This window comes from Mastacembelus armatus, chromosome 22 (genome assembly GCF_900324485.2).
Source record: "Mastacembelus armatus chromosome 22, fMasArm1.2, whole genome shotgun sequence".
Taxonomy (NCBI): domain Eukaryota; kingdom Metazoa; phylum Chordata; class Actinopteri; order Synbranchiformes; family Mastacembelidae; genus Mastacembelus; species Mastacembelus armatus.
This window is the reverse complement of record NC_046654.1, coordinates 19,957,501-19,977,063: the sequence shown is the minus strand read 5'-3', so window position 1 is coordinate 19,977,063 and position 19,563 is coordinate 19,957,501. Positions and strand designations below refer to the sequence as shown.

Here is a 19,563-nt window from a genome sequence, read left to right as displayed (position 1 = left end):
TGCACTTGAGATCCAGAACAAATGAAAAGAAACTACACTTTTTTTTAACAAATATCATGATGCCAAAAGAAAGGTGTGCTACAGCCTGGCCAACCTAAGGTCCTATAGTCCTACAGGACTATCAGAAGGATTAGTTTATAACCCTAAGACACAGATTTGTGTCTTGAAATTAATGAAGAATCTGGGGTATTGTAAAAATTAAGCATATTAAGTTCATAATTTGACTCCCCCGAAAAACTACATTAAAATGCAACCTTATATTAATATGTAAAAGCACTGCAATGATGATATTTTGCAAGCCATCTAGCAGAATGCAGAAATTCCTTTTGGTACAATATCAATAGGTTTACCAAACCTCCTATAAATGCTACATTAGAAGAACATCTGTCATTCGTATTTTCCTTGCAAAGGAGATGTAGGAGAGATTTCTGTGTGATTTTGGCTGTAGAGAGAAAGCTCAACTGTACTCGGTGGGACAAAACACTGATGTGTGATGCTTATCAATTTGTACATTGAGTGGTTAGATAGTGTTGCAGTGTGTGAAGAAAGTTTCGGTATTTAAACTGGCCTGCTGTAAATTCTCAGTATAAAAAAACAGACCTTTGGCTGGTATATACCCCTAATAAAATGTGGTTTAATTAAAACACTGAGGGTAGTTTAACTACATCTACTAGTCACATAAATTCAGTGATCCATTCATAATATATATTTCCACAACATAAATCCCATTAGTTCACTAGCAGTCATGAAAAGGGCTCTTAGTTTCTCTTCTGAATGAAAGTTAAATATGTTAGTGTTTTTATTTTGCAATGATTTAATTGTAGGTATATTTTTCTGGTTGTGAAAAAACTTTAGTGTGTTATTTGTTTTTTATATTAATGTTATATCAGTAAACAACAGGTCTTATGGAAATATGATCAAATATGCTTTTTGTATCTAAGATATGGAGTACAAGGGGTGCAAGGTGTACCAATACTGTAGAAAACCAGTCTAGTAACTGGAAACTGAACTAAGTGTATGATCTATGTATAAAATGCTACCATTTCATTTGGATTTACAGACATTTTGCACTCATATAGAATTTCTTTATTACCATTATAGAAGTTTTAATAAATGTCACATCGCCTGATTAGACTAAAGAAAGTAAGATAGGAGTTTTCACACCCAAAGAGAACAATTTCAAGTGTTCATGTTTGCATAGATTCATGTGGCTTTAAGTACATTTCTAGTTAGATGTTAGTGTGGTTGAAAACTACTTCGGTGATGACATCTAAATACACAATTCATAGTTCGGTCACCTAGAAAATTCTGAAAACACACCAGAAATATGGCATAATGGGAAAAAGGAAATGCTGTCGTAAGGGCTAAGATTATTTTGTATTTGAGGTTTGACATATTTGGAGACTTGATACAATCAGAACTGATATATGACAAAACATTTACAGAGGACTCGCAGGCAACAATCTCTCTGATGCTTTCTTTGGTTTATGTGAAAAGAACCTCTTGTCTGCAATTTTATAATGGGTAATGTTGGTGTAGCATTTTTTCCTAGGGTGGTGTTGGTTCCATTGCTGTATTTTAGAATATGAGAAAATACCTGAAGGAATATTTACCTGTTTTCTTTTTTAAATTTTACAGAAAAAAAGAATTTAGCATATGGATGCACAGCATACTGCAAGTTAACTATTAGATCTTAAAAGAGTACAAGTGTTTTAGGGCTTAAAGCCTTTTTTTTTCTATATTTGCAATATTTCTAATGTAAATGTTATTTACATTAAATGTTTCAAATTAAACATCAAATTAAAAAATAATGTCAGAGTACATATATTTTTTTATAATGGCATAATTTCATGACATATTCATAACTTCTGCTTTGCACATCTGTTACAAAGCAAAAATGTACTTATACCATAATACATTTGTATTAGTATGCGCAATACTTGACTTCATAAAAGCCCTTATAATTTCTGCACTGTCCAACAGAGACAATTATGTTGTTTTAAATAGTATTACCGAAGTTCAACTTACTTGCTTATTATTAGCGACTGACCCCTTTTACCGCCACTTTAAATTCTCCAACTCTCTGACCCACAGCTGTATGCACTGGCACTTAGTGCAGACTAATTTTGAAATGTGAAAATTCTTCATTACTGGTCAACTTTCTTAAAGTCAACATGAGGACAGAAATCATGATGCTAAAATTCTGATGTAGATACCAAACTACTGACTAAAAAGTCAGAAACAGTAGCATAACATCACAATATTATAAACATCACAATGTTATAAACAAATCTAGAAAGAAACAATGAAAATTAGCAAAAAAGATTCAAAATGTTCATCCATCCATATCCTATCTATACGCGCTTATTCCTATTTAGGGTCACGGGGATCTGCTGGAGTGATCTCTGGGTGAAAGGCAGGGGTACACCCTGGACAGGTTACCAGTCCATTGCAGGTTCATACTGATCAATCCACTGCTAATTCAGAGTAAACTAGATCATATCAAGTTACATGGTAACTTTCTGAACATCTCCCATTGCTCATGAAATTATTTACTGTATTTCTGTGCAGATGAGGAGTGGAAAAGTAAATTGACAGCTGCCATTAGGACATTAATGTTGTGCTGAGTAATTCTAAGATTCATTCTTTTCAGGGTGGTAGAAATATCTGTCTTTTACATCCAGCAGAACTGTATAAAAGGAAATTCAAGTAATTTATGAGCTGTAAAATAAATGACAGTTTTCTGAAAGAAAATGTGTGATTTAGAATTTCAACTTGGAACTGAGGTGCTTTTAGATCATACAGCATAATCATTTGCCTGAACAAAGCACATCTTTTTTTTAACGATACTTTAGAATATAAAATCTGGCTGCTGGAAATACGATCATCATTGTTCATGACAATTCACTGTTTGACAGAGGATACAAATTTATTCCATTCAGTATCTTCTGAGCAGAGACTAGCCCAGTTTGACCTCACTCATCATAATGCTGTGAGGTGTTGCCTAGAAAAATAGAACCCTATGAACAATGCAGTTGCTCAAGTATTTAAAGATACGTTCCCTGGTTGTCTAGGAGCTGAGTCATGGCAAGTTGAAGATTTTCAGTCATCCAGTTGAAGTTGTCTAGAAGCTGAGTCAGTTACCTACTAGAAGTCCAGTTGCCATGAATCAGCTTATAGATAAATTCAAATGGATGACTGAGAATCTTCACAGACATGTTCCCTAGTTGTGTTACAGTGACTATTAGTGTACCCAAGTAAGTGGGGACATTAAAACCCTCTAAACTAACCATTGAGTTTACATCTTAAGAACTACTGGCCCTCTAAGAAATTCAGGGACTATACCTTTAAGAGAAGGAACAATACCTCTCCATTCTTTAACACAGCTACAAAGAGTAGCGTACCTCCACTTCCTTGCTTCCTGCTTCTCAATAAATTCTATAGCACAGTGGCAAAGAGTAAACAAACATTATATATATATATATATATATATATATATATATATATATATATATATATATATATATATATATACATATACATAGTTTTACTGGTACAATAATTTCTTGGGTCAGAGCTGCTAAATTGTAGTTATTGAATTATAATCCTTTCAAATCCCTTTTACTATCAATACTTGCAAGTCCTCTATAGCAGACAGAAAACGGATAAAAACCAGTCTTATTGTTTTCTTTGCTCTTAAAATAAGTATGAGAAGTGACGAAGCATAAACTAACAGAGTAGCAAGCATTGGGGTAGACAAGGCACTGCCAGTCAGATTTTAATTTTGTTTCTTTTTTTCCCACGTTTAGAAATTAGCAGCTCTGCTTTTTGGAAATGCTTACAGATGTTAAACTCTAGTCACCTTTTAAGAACTACTGCTTTTATAAATACAGATATCCTATCCAATAAACCAGATTGAATAGGCCAAAAGCAGTGGGGAAGAATATTCGTGAGTAAGAATCAATTTTGGAAACCCGCACGTGCATCCTGTTTTCACGCCAGGCACCTGAACGGCAGTCATCGAAGCAGCAGAAAAAGCTAGTGCAGTCTTTTCCATCCAGACACTCATAAGCATAGTCATCCTCCTCATGATAGGGCACAATGTTGTTCATCTGCAGGAGGGATGTGCCAGGTCGGATGTTCACCATACTGGATGCTTTCTGCTGAGAAGGAAAACACAAACTATATTGCTAGTACATTTCATGAAAAAATGAAACTGAAAAACATGAAGAAAAAAGAAAATTAAGAAAAAACAACAAACACAAAGATAGGTACCTGTGTGTTATTGTTGGCTTTAGATTTCTTTGTCTGTCTATTGCTGGTGAAGTAGTGAAGAGTGCCATACTCCATGAGGGCAGCAAAGGTGAAAATGAAGCAGACAGAGACAAACAGGTCCATAGCAGTGATATAGGAAACCTTGGGCAGGGACTTCCTGGAGATGGTACTTAGAGTTGTCATGGTGAGCACTGTTGTGATACCTAAATGGATTTTTCAGAGACAAATTTATATACAGTGGTAATAAAAGTATCTTTGGAGACATCAGCTTCCTCTGTGGTGTCCTGCCATGCATACAATACTCATGCAACTGTGCGCCTCAAGTTGTGCGTGGGTGACTCATGAAGAGAGATGTTAATCAGCTCCAATGATTCCTTTGAGTCTTCAAGCTGTATAAATCAACAGTTTAGGTGGTAGGTTAAGATTTTTGCTAGGCATATTTTATAGAAAATTATGCATGTATGTGTATATATATTTATACATATCAACTCTTCATAATGTTTTACAAGTAAATCCTTAGCCATGCATATTAACCAATGAAAGACACTTCATTGGTTAAGCTTCCTTGACATAACAAACTGATCAATGATGATACATAATCAATACTACTAAGACAATCTATTTCTACTGACAGGAGTGCTAGATTATGCGTTAGGCACATACAGTAGTAAAATAGCCTCATCTCTGTGACAAGCTCGTGTTCATTTTGACTGGTTGACATATAAACAGACATGAACTACACAGCAAATTACTAGTGTTATATCAACTGAGGGTGTTAATCTAACACAAAAACTTTACACATAAACACTTTTTAGTATTGACAGGAGATTCTGCTGCACTGTGCTATACAGTATGTGCTTATATTGTGCTGTGTATGTGTTTTTATTTTGTGTCTTACATTTTACGTTCTTTACCTGTGTAAAAGATGACTAAAGTCCTTTTCCCTTGTGGTAAGTCGTAGTGAATTTCCCCAAACAAACTGTTTAACTCAGCTTAAACTATCAAGAATCTTTTTTAAGAAGATATTAAATTAAGAAATTAATCATAATAACGTCTTCTCTGCACAACTAGGAGGGAGCACAGCGACACTGGTTATATAACTTTTCACCATTAACTAGAGTGTTCATAGTTCAGCTCCATGGATCACAAGCCGACCTGCCTTTGCCCCATCTGGTTTGAGTTTTAGATTATAGATTTGCATTAACAATCACAGAAATCTCTTTTCTCTTACTCCCTTCATTTTCAAACCAGAGTCAAATTTAAGCATGTTATCTAAAGTCATTATATTTTATAACTTGTAGTTGTAGTGCTTCGGTCTGCTTTTAATCTTTTGTTGGATTTCACTATCTGTCTGTACGTTAAACATTTTGTAACTTCAATCAGAAAATAAAACACATTTTCAGTTTATTGCCTGATGAAGCATCAAACAGCTACAATATCACTCACCCCTGCACTTTCAATGATTCTCAACAACTGTGCAGCACTACAGTAAAGTTAGACAAATATTCATATTCCACCTGTAGTAAGACAGACAACAAACGACAAGTTAAACTTCATCAAACAGAGCCGTCCTCAGTGCAGGACAAACTGGTCTGTGCAGCCGCTGTGAGACAAGTGCACAGGAACAGTCTCCAGGGTGAAAACAGCTTGTTCTGATGAAATTTGGCTGTAGCTCGTCTGTCTTAGAACAGTTGTAAAAAGCCTCCTATGTGTTTTAACAATATTTCACTATTAACATATTGATCCTAGAACTTGGAATCTTTATGTAATGTCTTTATGTAAATGCACTTTGTTAATTCCATCCATCCAGCCATCTTCTTCCTCTTATCAAGGGCCGGGTCGCGAAAGCAGTAGCCTAAGCAGAGATGCCCAGACCTCCTTTCCCCTGAACACCTCATCCTTATTGTCAAATTCTATGTTGAATTTTATTTTTGTTATTTTATTTAATAATTGTGAATGTTATCAGTTTGATTTGCCTGAAATTATGCCATTTTATTTTGATTTCCCGAAAGTGTTATGTTGCTGCACATTGCCTCTTCCTGTATGTCTAGAGCTTCCGTAGTTTCCCCCTCCCCTCACAGTGCTGCTACACATTGCAAGATAAGCTGTATGGAGAAATTCCGCTGATGCTATTTTACATTTATCTCCTAAAAGTGAGCTGTTTGGGTCGCTGCTATTACTGCATGTTATTTTCACTTGATATTGCTACTATGCCCAGTCATTTTTTGTGTTGTTTTAACCACCAATTTAAGGCTTATCTAAGTTTTAATTTACAGCAGACTGACTAATGAAGACAGTTTTCAGGCAAGTACGTTTATTTTGTTTTGTCACCATTTTTATCAGTTACACTTCACCACCACCTAGTGACATGTACTGTACCTCTTCACTTCAGCCACTAAATGGCTTTGGTTTAAATGTTTTTCACAGTTCAAGCCAAATTAAATTCATAAATAATTAGCAATTTGTTAGAAATAAAGTTTCCCTGTAAATTTTGGTAGCTCGACAGTTATAAATATATGAATGTGTACAAATGTAATATCTCATATATTCTGTTGAGAAGATAAGACCACACAGACAGTGCTGCTACACATTGCTGAAGGGGTCAGATGTGCAGAACTAACTAAGACAATTTGTATTACCTTTTTCAATTGTCTTCGGCAGGAGAAAATAAATAGTGAAAAACAGTCCTCTAATAATTCACAGCCTGGGTAAAAATGTTAAGCTTCAAAAATAGGCGAGTACTCATACATGTTAATGTGTAAACCTTTCCACTCCTACTATATATATGTGTGTTTATATGTTTTCACTGTTCACATGTAAATACACTTTAGTGCTGATTTAACACTGATGATTTTTCTGTGTAGACATTTACAAACTGCAAAAATATCTAATCCTCTAGCACAAAAGCCAATTTTCTGTCTATAGCTCACATTTTATTTACTTAAAATTTTATTATGTGCAGAGTCTCACAGTGAAAATTTAAAATAATCCTTATCTTGAAGTGCAACCTTCAAAGAGGATTGCCTGGCATGCTGTATCAGCAAACAATCAAATACATACAAGACGTATCTACATTTACAGTTTAGTTGCACAGGAATGTTTTAGGAAAGAGGGTTGGCTGGTTGTTCTCATGAAGTCAAGCAAAAATTTCCAAAATATTAAAATGTTCCTGGTGTAACTTCTTTATGTCAGTTTCTAAGTACACATTCATTATAATATGGACTACAGTATGATCTGGGCATGCACAGGGTGCTGTATGTGTGAGTATAAGCTGAGCGCCACCTACAGACATTATAGTATAACTCATGCCATGCTGTGGTACAAATGATGAACAGTCAGTATGACACTTTAAACTGCTACTACTGTAGTTCACTCATGGCAAGAAATCAATTGAGATAATACGGAGCCTTTAAAAGCCTAATTACCATATTGTGGTTAAAAGGTCACTGACTCTGTGACTGACTTATTTTAACTGTGTATGACATAAGAACATTTCAAACCTAGAGATGTACGAGCTGGGACGGCATCCTTATTGATCCAGAAGGAGACCCAGGACAAGACCACAATCATGCTGCAGGGAATGTAGGTCTGGATAGTGAAGTAACCCATTCTTCGACTCAGGTCAAAAAAGATTGTCATGATTACATATTCCCCTGAAAGTTCAACATATAATTATAAAACATAAATAAGGTCAGGGGAAAATTAAAATGATTAAAAAATGTAGGCAACAGGGTGTAAAATAAAGCACATATTAGAATTTATAGGGGGCAAAAATGTATGTGAACCCCTTGGAATAAAATGTGATCAGATCTATGTGTCATTAGTTTATGCACATTGTCTCGCAATGTGCATAAACTAATAACACAAAAGCAATTTTAATCCTCATTATCTTAGTTCCACACACCCATTAAACATTCACAGTGCATTGGGAAAATTAATAGAAACCTTTAATGATTGGATGAACCTCCTTTGGCTGCAATAACCTAAAAAACGTGTTGCCTGTAACTGTAGCTCAGACCTATGGCAGAGCTACAGAGCTGGGGCCCCAACCTGGAGCTAGGCCTGGGGTTGGGACTCGCAGGCGAGCACTTGGGTTTCTCCTCACGGGGCCTGGCCAGGCAAAGCCCGAAAGGACGGCGTCCTCTTGTGGACCCACCACCCACAGGAGGAACTGTAAGGAGCCAGTACATTGTGTAACAGGCGGTGGTCGAAGGCGGGGGGCTCAACGACCTGATTTCTGGATATCGAAACTGGCCCTAGAGACCGTCACCTCACTGGGGGGGTGGGAACCTGAGCTTGGGTGGGAGGTTGAGTGGTCCAGACTAGAGATAGTCAGGCTTACCTCCACACACAGCTCTGGTACTCAACTCCTTGAGATAGGACTCTTACTGTTGTTTCGGCCTACCCGGCCTTTCCTAGCCTTCTTAGAGTCCGTACGAAGGGTGTTAGAAGGTGCTCCAAATGGAAGATGCTGGGGGACAGTAAAACCTGGAGGAACGGCCTCCCAATCACATCCCTTTTGTTGTTGGACTTCACTAGTCATAGCTTGTCCATAACAAACATCATATTCGAGCATAGGGGTGTCCATCGATGCACGTGGCACCAGGACACCCTAGGCTGGAGGTCGATGATCATGGTCATGTCATCTTACCTTCGGCTGTGTGTCTTAGACACTGAAGAGAGGGGCAGAGCAATCAACTAATCACCACCTGGTGGTGAGTTGGATCCGCTGGTGGAGGATCCCACTTCTAAGAGAACTTCGACTAGCAATTGAGGAGTCCAAATGTACCATGTTCTCCACCTCCATTGTCAATACAGCCGCGTGAAGCTGTGGTCATACAGTCTCTGGTACCTGTCGTGGCGGAAATCCCCAAACCCGGTGGCGAACGCTGGAAGTGCGGGTTGCCGTTGAGCTGAAGTAGTCTTATCGAGTCTTATCGAGCCTTATCGGGCCCAGCAGGCCAAGCATGCTGCGGCACAGGTGGTGGCAGAGGCAAAAACTCATGTCTGGGAGGAGCTTAGTGAGGCCATGGAGGAGGACTATCGGTCAGCCTTGAGGAAATTCTGACAAACCGTTCAGCACCTCAGGTGGGGGAAGCAGTGCTCTTCCAACACTGTTTACAGTGGAGGTGGGGAGCTGTTGACCTCAACTGGGTACATTGTCGGGCGGTGGAAGGAATATTTCAAGGATCTCCTCAATCCTACTGACATGCCTTCCATAGAGGAAGCAGATGCTAAGGACTTGAAAGCTGATCTGTCCATCACCAGGGCTGAAGTCACTGAAGTGGTTCGGAAGATCCTCGGGGGCAAAGCACCGGGGGTGTACGAGATCCACCCTTAAGTACCTTAAGTCTATGGATGTTGTTGGGCTGTCTTGGCTGACATGCCTCTGCAACATCATGTGGTGATCGGGGACAGTACCTCTGGACAGGCAGACCAGGGTGGTGGTCCCTCTTTTCAAGAAGGGGGACTGGAGGGTGTGTTCCAACCACAGGGGGATAACACTCCTAAGCCTCGCCGGGAAAGTCTATGCCAGGGTACTGCAGAGGAGAATTCAGGCTATAGTAGAACCTCAGATTGAGGAGGTACAATGCGGTTTTCATCCTGGTCGTGGAACGGACCAGCTCTATACCCTCTCATGGTTGGACTTTGGCAGGGCTTCCCTTTGTCACTGGTTCTATTCATTTGTATGGACAGAACTTCTAGGCATAGCCAGAGGCCCACAGGATTCCATCTTTGCTTTTTGCAGATGATGTTGTTCTATTGGCTTCATTGAGCCAGGACCTTCAGCATGCACTGGGGTGGTTTGCAGCCGAGTGTGAAGCGGCTGGGATGAAAATCAGCACCTCCAAGTCCAAGGCCATGATTCTCAACCGGAAAAAGGTCACTTGCACTCTTCAGGTCAGAGGAGAGATCCTGCCTCAAGTGCAGGAGTTTCTCGTATCTTGGAGTCTTGTTCATGAGTGAGAGAAGAATGGAACAGGAGATTGACAGACGGATCAGTGCAGCAGCAATGCGGTCAATGTCTGTTGTGGTAAAGAAGGAGCTGAGTCGAAAGGCAAAGTTCTCGATTTATTGGTCAATCTATGTTCCTACTCTCACCTATGATAATAAGCTCTGGGTCATGACCAAAAGGACAAGATCACAGGTATAAGCGGCTGAAATGAGTTTCTTCCGCAGGGTGGCCGGGAGCTCCCTTAGAGATAGGGTGAGGTGGTCAGTCACCCAGGAGTAGCTTGGAATAGAGAGAATTGAGAGGAGCCAGATGAGGTGGATCGGGCATCTGTTCCGGATGCCCCCTGGATGCCTCCCTGGGGAGGTGTTCCAGGCATGCCCTACTGGGAGGAGGCCCCAGGGAAGACCCAGGACACACTGGAGGGACTATGTCTGGCCTGGGAACGCCTTGGTATTCCATGGGAAAGGCTGGGGTAAGTGACCAGGGAGAAGGAAGTCTGGGATTCTTTGCTTAAACCACTGCCCCCACGACCTGCCCTGCATAAGCGGAAGAAAATAGATGGATGGATGGATGGAATGTAAAATGTAAAACAGTGGAACATAAACCAAGGCAACACAGGAAATAATGTTGAAATATGGTCTGCACAGGAAGTCTATGACATAGCTATAATGAATACGTCCAACTTTGTTTCATTAGCTACATCACAGGTTTGCTCACTTGGAATTCCTGACCTTATACTGTGAATGTGTAACTGATGACAACAACAATACAATGATTTGTGTGTCATTAATTAATATATAATTGTGCTTGTTCACTATTGTAACTTAGAAAAAGATCTGATCATATTTTCAGTCATATACATAAATGTATGTAATTGCAAAGGGTTCGCATACCTTTTTTCAGTACAAGGACTTGACCATAACCTCTCACCTGACTGGGTGTGTGCCACATCAGACATGTTCCTCAGTCCTACAAAGGCAAACTGGTATAGTCTCCAATACCGCTGGTCTGCCACCTCTACCGCTCGCCTCTGCCACCGGTACATGATCTCATTCTTGGGATAACCATCTATAGACATCCCAAAAAGACAGAAATAATAGATTAGAAGCTTTACTAATGCCAGTAATATTAAACAGGAAGCCTAACTTTGTTATTCAGTATACTGTACATCACAGGACAACACTGCGCCATGGCAAGGCAAATGACAGCATTCAAGATGGAAATGACCTGCTCAGTGAATGAAATGTCTTCAAATGAGCAAGATGTCTTCAAATGCAAATAACATGCCCTGAGCTGCAGTATCCGGTTGGAAAAAGTGAGCTTGCATAGGTTGAATGTTTGATCTTATCTTACATCAACTATTTGATTTTTTTTACATATTTATATGGCCAGAAAAAAGGAAAGAGTTAGAGAAAGGGGAGATGTATGGCAAAGGACAGCTGCTGACATTGTACACACTCTGTGCCTGTGTACATGATGTGCATCTATAACCATCTGGCAATTGGAATGTGCTTACTTTGACTGTTGATCCGAATGATACTGACAAAGCCCTATTTTATGAGCTGCAAGAGGATGCTTAATTCAGGCCATAATTTACATTGCTTTAGGCAGTTAATTATTTTAGGAGAAGCTCTTTTTAGTTTAACAGTTTTTGTTGATGAAATCACTACTGATGTGTGCCCTTCGGTTCCGATTTGGTGTAATTACATTGATACACTCCATGAAATGTTTTTTTTCACTATTGTGTGAAAGAGTAAGATCATGACAAGACATGAGAGCCTAAAGTGCAAAGCAAGAGATTAATGAAAGATGACATGAATCAGACTAGGAGAGAGAGCATAATTCATCAAGTCTGTCAGAAGAAATGGGACTGAGTGACCTCCTCTCGCCGCTGGTGGAGCAAATGACAGATTGGTAAAGGCTTAGAAGGGGCAGCCTAAAGCAGATGGGTCTTCTGTCAATGAGAAGACACAATGGCTTAAACATTGTTTAGCCCACAAAACCCCCATCTTTCTTGAATTTGAGATGACATGTTCAAAAATGAGAGGGGAAAACATTTGACCACCTACAGCTCGAAAACTCCAGTGGACACGAGTGCTCATCCATTGGAAAGTTATGCAGCTTAAGGTAACACTCCGCATTAATAGTCAACCTGACAAAAACAGAATTGTATCAGAGAAAAGGCAAGACTCAGCATTGTTTTTCCTTCCCAGGTTTAATAAATGATAATTATGCTTTGACAAACTGGTGTCATTTAAATCACACTGCACAAGCAACAAAAAGTTTTGAAAAGTTACTAAATCAACAATGGTTAGTAAACTGGCTGTATAATTGTCCTACCTTAGTGTATACATGACTCTCCCATTACTCCACAGCCTCAGCAGCCGATTGGGAGTGGTGATCCAGTGAGCATCAGATTTGCGGGAATTTCTGAAGAATGTGTCAGGAATCCAGATTTTGCCTACCATGTTACTGTTCAGCATAAGCAGCTTCATTGAGCTGTTGAACTTTAGCCGGCTATCATACCATGTCTGGGCAAAGAAGATGTCAATGGTGTATTCCTGTAACACAGTTAGGAAATCCACAGGTAATTTAAAAAAAACATGAAACAGTTCCCTGAGTCCTATGTAAGTGTAACCTTTACAAAAAAACAAAACCAAAAAAAACATAAATGCACCAATATAAAATTAAGACAACGATAATAAACAATCACAGAAATAGAAAAAACCTTTAAACCTTTGAAAGTAAATGAACCTTCGTGCTGTGAGGCAACAGGGCTAACCACTAATCCATCATACTACCCAAGATTTTTTACCTTTTTGTTTAATATTTAGCATTCTTCACACAGTTATAACTGTTTTTGTGACCCCGACTTCCATCGAAGACATCATCAGGTCAAAATTTCAAGGTGTTAGCTTGTCAGTATCTTTATTTAAAGCTTGACACAGAAATTCTAAAAATATTCTTCGTTCCCAGGCAATGAATCTAAATCACTGATGATTCTGAAATAAAAATGTATCAGTTTTTATTTGTTCAGGGGTGTCAAGCACATTTTTTCCATGGGCCATATATAATAAAATCAATATGAATGAGCTCATGTGAAAGAAGTTTGTCTCCTGCATAAACAAACCATTTACACGTCCCATGTTTTGGCAATACAGTACCTTAGCAACATTCATTCCAGTTTTGCCTGTTTGGGGACTGTGTATGCCACTTCCCTCTGTAGCCATCTGCTAATGACTTCTAGTTAAAAGTGGCTTGCAGCTTAAAACACTTGTAAAATTTGCATGGGATAATCTGCTTTCCATTTCTCACTGGGCACAGAAGGATGTGACTAGCAGTCACATGCATGCATTTCATTGTAGTTTGCAGAGTCTGATTTTTTAACATTATTTGGTGGATTTATAGTTATTACTAATTGATATTAGCAGACAAAAAAGTCAAGAAAAATTAGAAGATGCTGTCTCACCATATTGATGGGGTCAACTGGCCCAATGCTGTTGACATACACAGCTGTTTCAATCACTGTTGGTCTCACTGAAACACAACAGAACATATACTGCACTGACACAGACAATATAACTACACAATATAGACTCCCCCTTGCCTAAATAAAGGGTGAGCTTAAGTAATTAAATGTATATATTCAGCAGAGGACCAAAAGGGAGCTGAAGCCAGTCCCAGCTGACTACCCGCAGGAGGCAGGGTACACTTGGACAGATAGGACTGACACATAGAGATAAACATTCAATATTCACACCAATGTACGATTTAGTGTCACCAGTTAATATAACCTGCATGTGTTAGGACTGCAAAAGGAAGCCAGAATACCTGCAGAGAACCCACACAGAAACAACAAGAACATGCAAACTTCACAGAAAAAGGCCCCAGTCAACCACAGGTTGGCTTCTGATTTACTTGGAAAAAATTCGCAGCCAGCTGACAGAAATATTAATTCGTTCATTCATTATCTATAGCTGTTTATTCCTAACCAGGGTCACAGGGATCTGCTGGAGCCTATCCCAGCTCTCTTTGGGTGAAAGGCAGGGGTACATCCTGGACAGGTCACCAGTCCATCACAGAACAGAAATATTTCCATGCAACAAATAAGGCAGTAACCCACTATACTGAACTTTCCTTTACCACTGTATGTTTTGAGTGAACAGAGAAAAAGCAAAGCACAAGATAAACTTGCCTCCAATGTCAGGCCGTAGTTTGTTGTCATAACCCTGCAGCAGTTTATTTAAGATCAAAGTCACATCACTCTCATAGACCTTCGGTGATAAGACCCAGGTCTTATTTATGGGTACATCTTCATAGTCCTCTTCTTCCTGTTTACTGGGCCCAAATGCTGCACTGTAGAGCAGAACAAGATGTTATCAGAAACAAGTATTTGGAGACCTGTTCCTTTCACAACATGCCAGATCATGGGGTTTCTGTTCTGCCCAAGTTTGATCTGTTTTTGGTTTACTTCTACCTGTTTAACATTGCCCTGTTTTGACAAGCCTGTCTTTTTTTTTTTTTTTTTTTTTTTGATCTTCTGCATATCCGCTTAGACTTTTCTTTCTGGTGATTTTCCCGAAATGGTACTATTGACTTGGACTATTAACTTGCTAGTTTTCTACATCACATATCTCATAACTGAGCCTACTAATTATTCATGCCTAGATTTGGTTAGCTGGTGTTATCATAAACTTGTGAAGTAATTTAAAATGATCTTTTTGTCTGTGACCTTATTACACTGGGGTCCTATTTTCCTATTGTTCCTAATACAAAAATGTGACATAGCAAGGAGTTAGAGTTAGGCCTCTAGTCGAGCTAGACCTCTAGTAAGTATGATAAGTAAAGGAGGACATCAGGTGATCTTGTCAATAAGGAAATAAAGTCTGGATTGGATGAAGGATGGGATGAATGACTTGGTTGTAAACATGACTTTCACAGAGGAGGGTGATTCTTGTAAAATATTGTTTTTATCCTGGAAAACCAATAAAGTCAAGTAGAGTTTAGGTGACTCAAGCTGGAACCACGGACTGGAAAAGGGTCATAAAAGTAAACCTATCATTTGCCTCTTTACATGTAAATATACCACTTAATTCAAAATTTAAATATTAAAGCATTCCTCAGTTCTGAGCAGTCACATTATTAAAGGGAAACACAATCTTTTAGAAAGCCTTTTAGATTTCATTTTGAAATGTAATTTTTCAATATATTAAAAATGTAGGCTATAATTGGCTTATCTTTTCATTCATTAAAATGTTTTCTTTTTAGTTTTCTATCTCAAGCAACGGTGGTTGAAATTTTAATATGCACTGTTATTTGTTGAATAAAGATATGCACTATCTACCGGTTTGATAAAGTCTGACTGACATCTTTACGTGTAAGAACAGTGTGGGCCTCTTTTTGCCAAACCTTTGATCTGTGTCTTCCAAGGAGCAAAATCAAATCCATTCTAATCTATCACCCGTCAATTACAATGAAATATGCCATTTCACCGCTATACTAAGACAGATAAGGGTTTAAGGCTTATGGCAGCCTTTGAAACTACAAAACTCTGATGCAGGCATGATGAAGCCATCCTATTTTGCATTTAAAGTATAATTGTTTCGCAAAATATAGAAAATTGCAGAACACACTGGTTAATTTTTACGATGAAGCAGAGGATCACACTGCTTCCTCACATCCTTTCCTACAAGGCCTAACTCATCGAATGACTAGAACATGCGAAAAGCAGCGATTCGTCTTATTGTTAGCGTTAATGAGAATGACAGGTAGGCATGAAACATCCGCAACCATTTGCCTTGAGAAATTTTCCTTCTGTCACTGCTCCTGACATCACTGCTCCTTCACATCAATACACACTTACCAAAGTCCGAGAAGAGCGAAGAGCAGCCAAGGGTTCATGGCTTTGTCCTGCGCAGTCCTGACAAAAAGCCGCTTCATTGTCCCTTACACTGCTGGGGAGTCGACCTTAGCAGTCTCCACGGGAAAACAGAGGAAATCGGATTGGTTTTTCGTAATGTGGCATGTACATGCAGCGCCGTCTAAATGTAGCGAGGGTAGGATGTGAGAGATGCGTCTAGTGTGTGTGTGTGTGTGTGTGTGTGTAGAGGGGAGGACATTGCACAGTAAGCGAGGTTTCTGCCGTAGAGCTGACTGTGCTCTAGTCCATCTGCAGTGCCTCAGACACACGGTGCTCCCATACTGACAGCTTCGCAAAAAATCTTGATTTTCTGAATGATGGATGACTGACTCGGAGCTTTCTATTGTTGTTTACTAATACTGTTTACTATTATACACAGTTATATCCAACCAACACATAACTGTTATAGCCTAGTTTGCATTTCCTCCAGCTTCTGTGTGAGCCATTTACAGTGCAGGAGCAGCTATGTAGAGCCACACTATGCTGGGGAAAACTGGAAACTAACCACAGGCTGCCAAATCTCTGATTTGAGTGGATTCAAAGCCTTGCTCACGGGCACCTTGGCAATTTTATGGGAAGAGAGTGTCACATTCACTGCATTCTATACCTAAAGTAGTTGTACTGATTCTAAAATTACTATAATTAGCATATAAAATACCCACCTAACACTATCAAATTTCAAAATATCACTGTTCTGTATTCCAGCAGCTCACACACTGGACTAAGAAGAAAGGCACTAACTTTGTGCCTCCTCTCTCCCATAGTTTGTGCTCTCTCTCTCTCTCTGTCCTCTCACTGTTCTGTATTTTGTAATATTACAAGGACTTGACCTTACTAAAGTGCCTTGAGACAACGTTTATTGCGATTTGCGCTATATAAATAAATTAAACTGAAATTAAACTGAAACAGCCACCTTTGTTGGATGCTGAAAACTAGACGTTTTCTGATCTCTTCATTTAATTTGCAATTCATTTTATAATTGCAAATTCAATATGTAATTTGGCAGTTCAATTACTTTATACAAGTATAAGACTATTTACTTTGAATAATATTGGTTAAAATTTTAAATGAAAGCTGAATCAATTGAATGTCATATTGCGATGGTGTTAGGGTGTGGGAGAGAAGGAGAAGGTGTAGGACCCAAATGCTGTACATAGTGCTTTATTTAAATAATAAGGAATAAAGTGAAAACTAGGAACGATCGTTGCAAGCCGGAGCGTGATGTCTTCACGAAGTGCGGGTGACCGAGCTGCCGTGCCAGAAAGCTGGGCAGCGGGAGAGACAGCAGGCTCAATTTGTGGCACCGGCAGCGAGTTGTTGCTACATATGTCACTGCATTTTAGGAGGTGCCACTGTATTTTTGGAGGTGTCACTGCAGATACCACGGCATTTTAAGGGTGCCATGGCATTTTAAGAGGTGCCACTGCATTTTAAGAGGTGTCACTGCATTTTAGGAGGTGCCACTACATATGCCACTGCATTTTAAGAGGTGCCACTACAGATACCACAGCATTTTAGGAGGTGCTACTAAATATGCCACTGCATGTTAGGAGGTGCCACTGCAGATACCACGGCATTTTAAGAGGTGCCACTGCAGATACTACAGCATTTTAAGAAGTGCCATTCCATTTTAAGAGGTTCCACTGCAGATACTACAGCATTTTAAGAAGTGCCACTGCATTTTAAGAGGTTCCACTGCAGATACTACAGCATTTTAAGAAGTGCCACTGCATTTTAGGAGGTTCCACTACATTTTAAGAGGTGCCACTGCATTTTAAGAGGTGCCACTGCATTTTAGGAGGTGCCATGGCAGATGCCACGGCAATTTAATAGGTGCCACTGCATTTTAGGACGTGCCACGGCAGATGCCACAGCATTTTAATAGGTGCCACTGCAGATACTACGGCATTTTAAGAGGCGCCACTGCATTTTAAGAAGTGCCACTGCATTTTAAGAGGATCCACTGCAGACACTACAGCATTTTAAGAAGTGCCACTGCATTTTAAGAGGTTCCACTGCAGATACTACAGCATTTTAAGAAGTTCCACTGCATTTTAGGAGGTGCCACTGCATTTTAGGAGGTGGCACAGCAGATGCCACGGCATTTTAATAGCTGCCACTGCAGATACTACGGCATTTTAAGAGGTGCCACTGCATTTTAGGAGGTGCCACGGCAGATGCCACGGCATTTTAATAGGTACCACTGCATTTTAGGACGTGCCACGGCAGATGCCACGGCATTTTAATAGGTGCCACTGCATTTTAGGAGGTGCCACTACATTTTAAGAGGTGCCGTTGCATTTTAAGAGGTGCCAGTGCATTTTAGGAGGTGTCACGGCAGATGCCACGGCATTTTAATAGGTGCCACTGCAGGTACCACGGCATTTTAAGAGGTGCCACTGCATTATAAGAGGTGCAACTGCATTTTAGTAGGTGCCACAACATTTTAAGAGGTGCCACTGCATTTTTGGAGGTGTCACTGCAGATACCACAGCATTTTAAAAGGTGCCACTGCATTTTAGGAGGTGCCACTACATTTTAAGAGGTGCCACTGCAGATACTATGGCATTTTAAGAGGTGCCACAGCAGGTACCACGGCATTTTAAGACGTGCCACTGCAGATTCTACAGCATTTTAAGAAGTGCCACTGCATTTTAGGAGGTGCGACTACATTTTAAGAGGTGCCACTGCATTTTAAGAGGTGCCACTGCATTTTAAGAGGTGCCATTGCAGATACCACGGCATTTTCAGAGGTGCCACAGCAGATACTACAGCATTTTAACCCTCTGGGGTCTGAGGGGGTTTTTGGGGCCTGGACAAATTTTGACATGTCCTGACATTTGTGCTTTTTTCAGTGTCTTTTAAACATATTAATGTCTAAAGTCTGATAACACTGTAATCAGCACAAAATTGGCTACAATAATATGTGAGCAGCAAGTTTATACATTATTGTGTTTTAGAGAAAAAAGTGTTTATGCATGGTTAGTGTAAAACTACAATTTTTTACTCACTGAAATAAGACCATAAAACACAAACAGAACATTGGTTCACAAGACTTTGGAGACCAGCATGTTGTAGGCTAAAGTGTTGACTTCAGAGTGCTGTGAATGTCATCTTGTTCACACATTCACAGTAAACAATACACTGATTTAAATTTTCTAAGACACTTTTTGTCCAGAAAGGCCATATGCAAGAGGGTGTGTCTGAGGATGAATAGTCATGTGATTTACCTGAGAACACAAAAGACGCACTGAACGACCAGACAAAGACGCGCATAATGAGCCTTTCAGTCAATGTAGATGGGACGGATTAGTGCAGCACAATACAACACAATGAGGAGCCAAACGATCCTCATTTGAGTTAAAATCAGTGTTTTTACTCTGAGGACAAGCTAAAGTATTTGTCTCTGTGT

General features: G+C 39.5%; 1 protein-coding gene across 1 annotated transcript; it reads right to left on the bottom strand.

Annotated features, from left to right (window-relative positions):
- Positions 1–3,703: 3,703 nt before the first annotated feature.
- Positions 3,704–16,233, bottom strand: gabrg1 (gamma-aminobutyric acid type A receptor subunit gamma1). Its single transcript, XM_026302105.1, has 9 exons — positions 16,095–16,233; positions 14,427–14,587; positions 13,701–13,768; positions 12,572–12,792; positions 12,301–12,383; positions 11,162–11,299; positions 7,776–7,928; positions 4,276–4,478; positions 3,704–4,163 (listed from the first exon to the last, which is right to left on the bottom strand). The coding sequence occupies exons 1-9, from the start codon at positions 16,169–16,171 to the stop codon at positions 3,882–3,884; spliced, it is 1,386 nt and encodes a 461-aa protein (XP_026157890.1). The 5' UTR covers positions 16,172–16,233; the 3' UTR covers positions 3,704–3,881.
- Between the last annotated feature and the right edge of the window lie 3,330 nt (positions 16,234–19,563).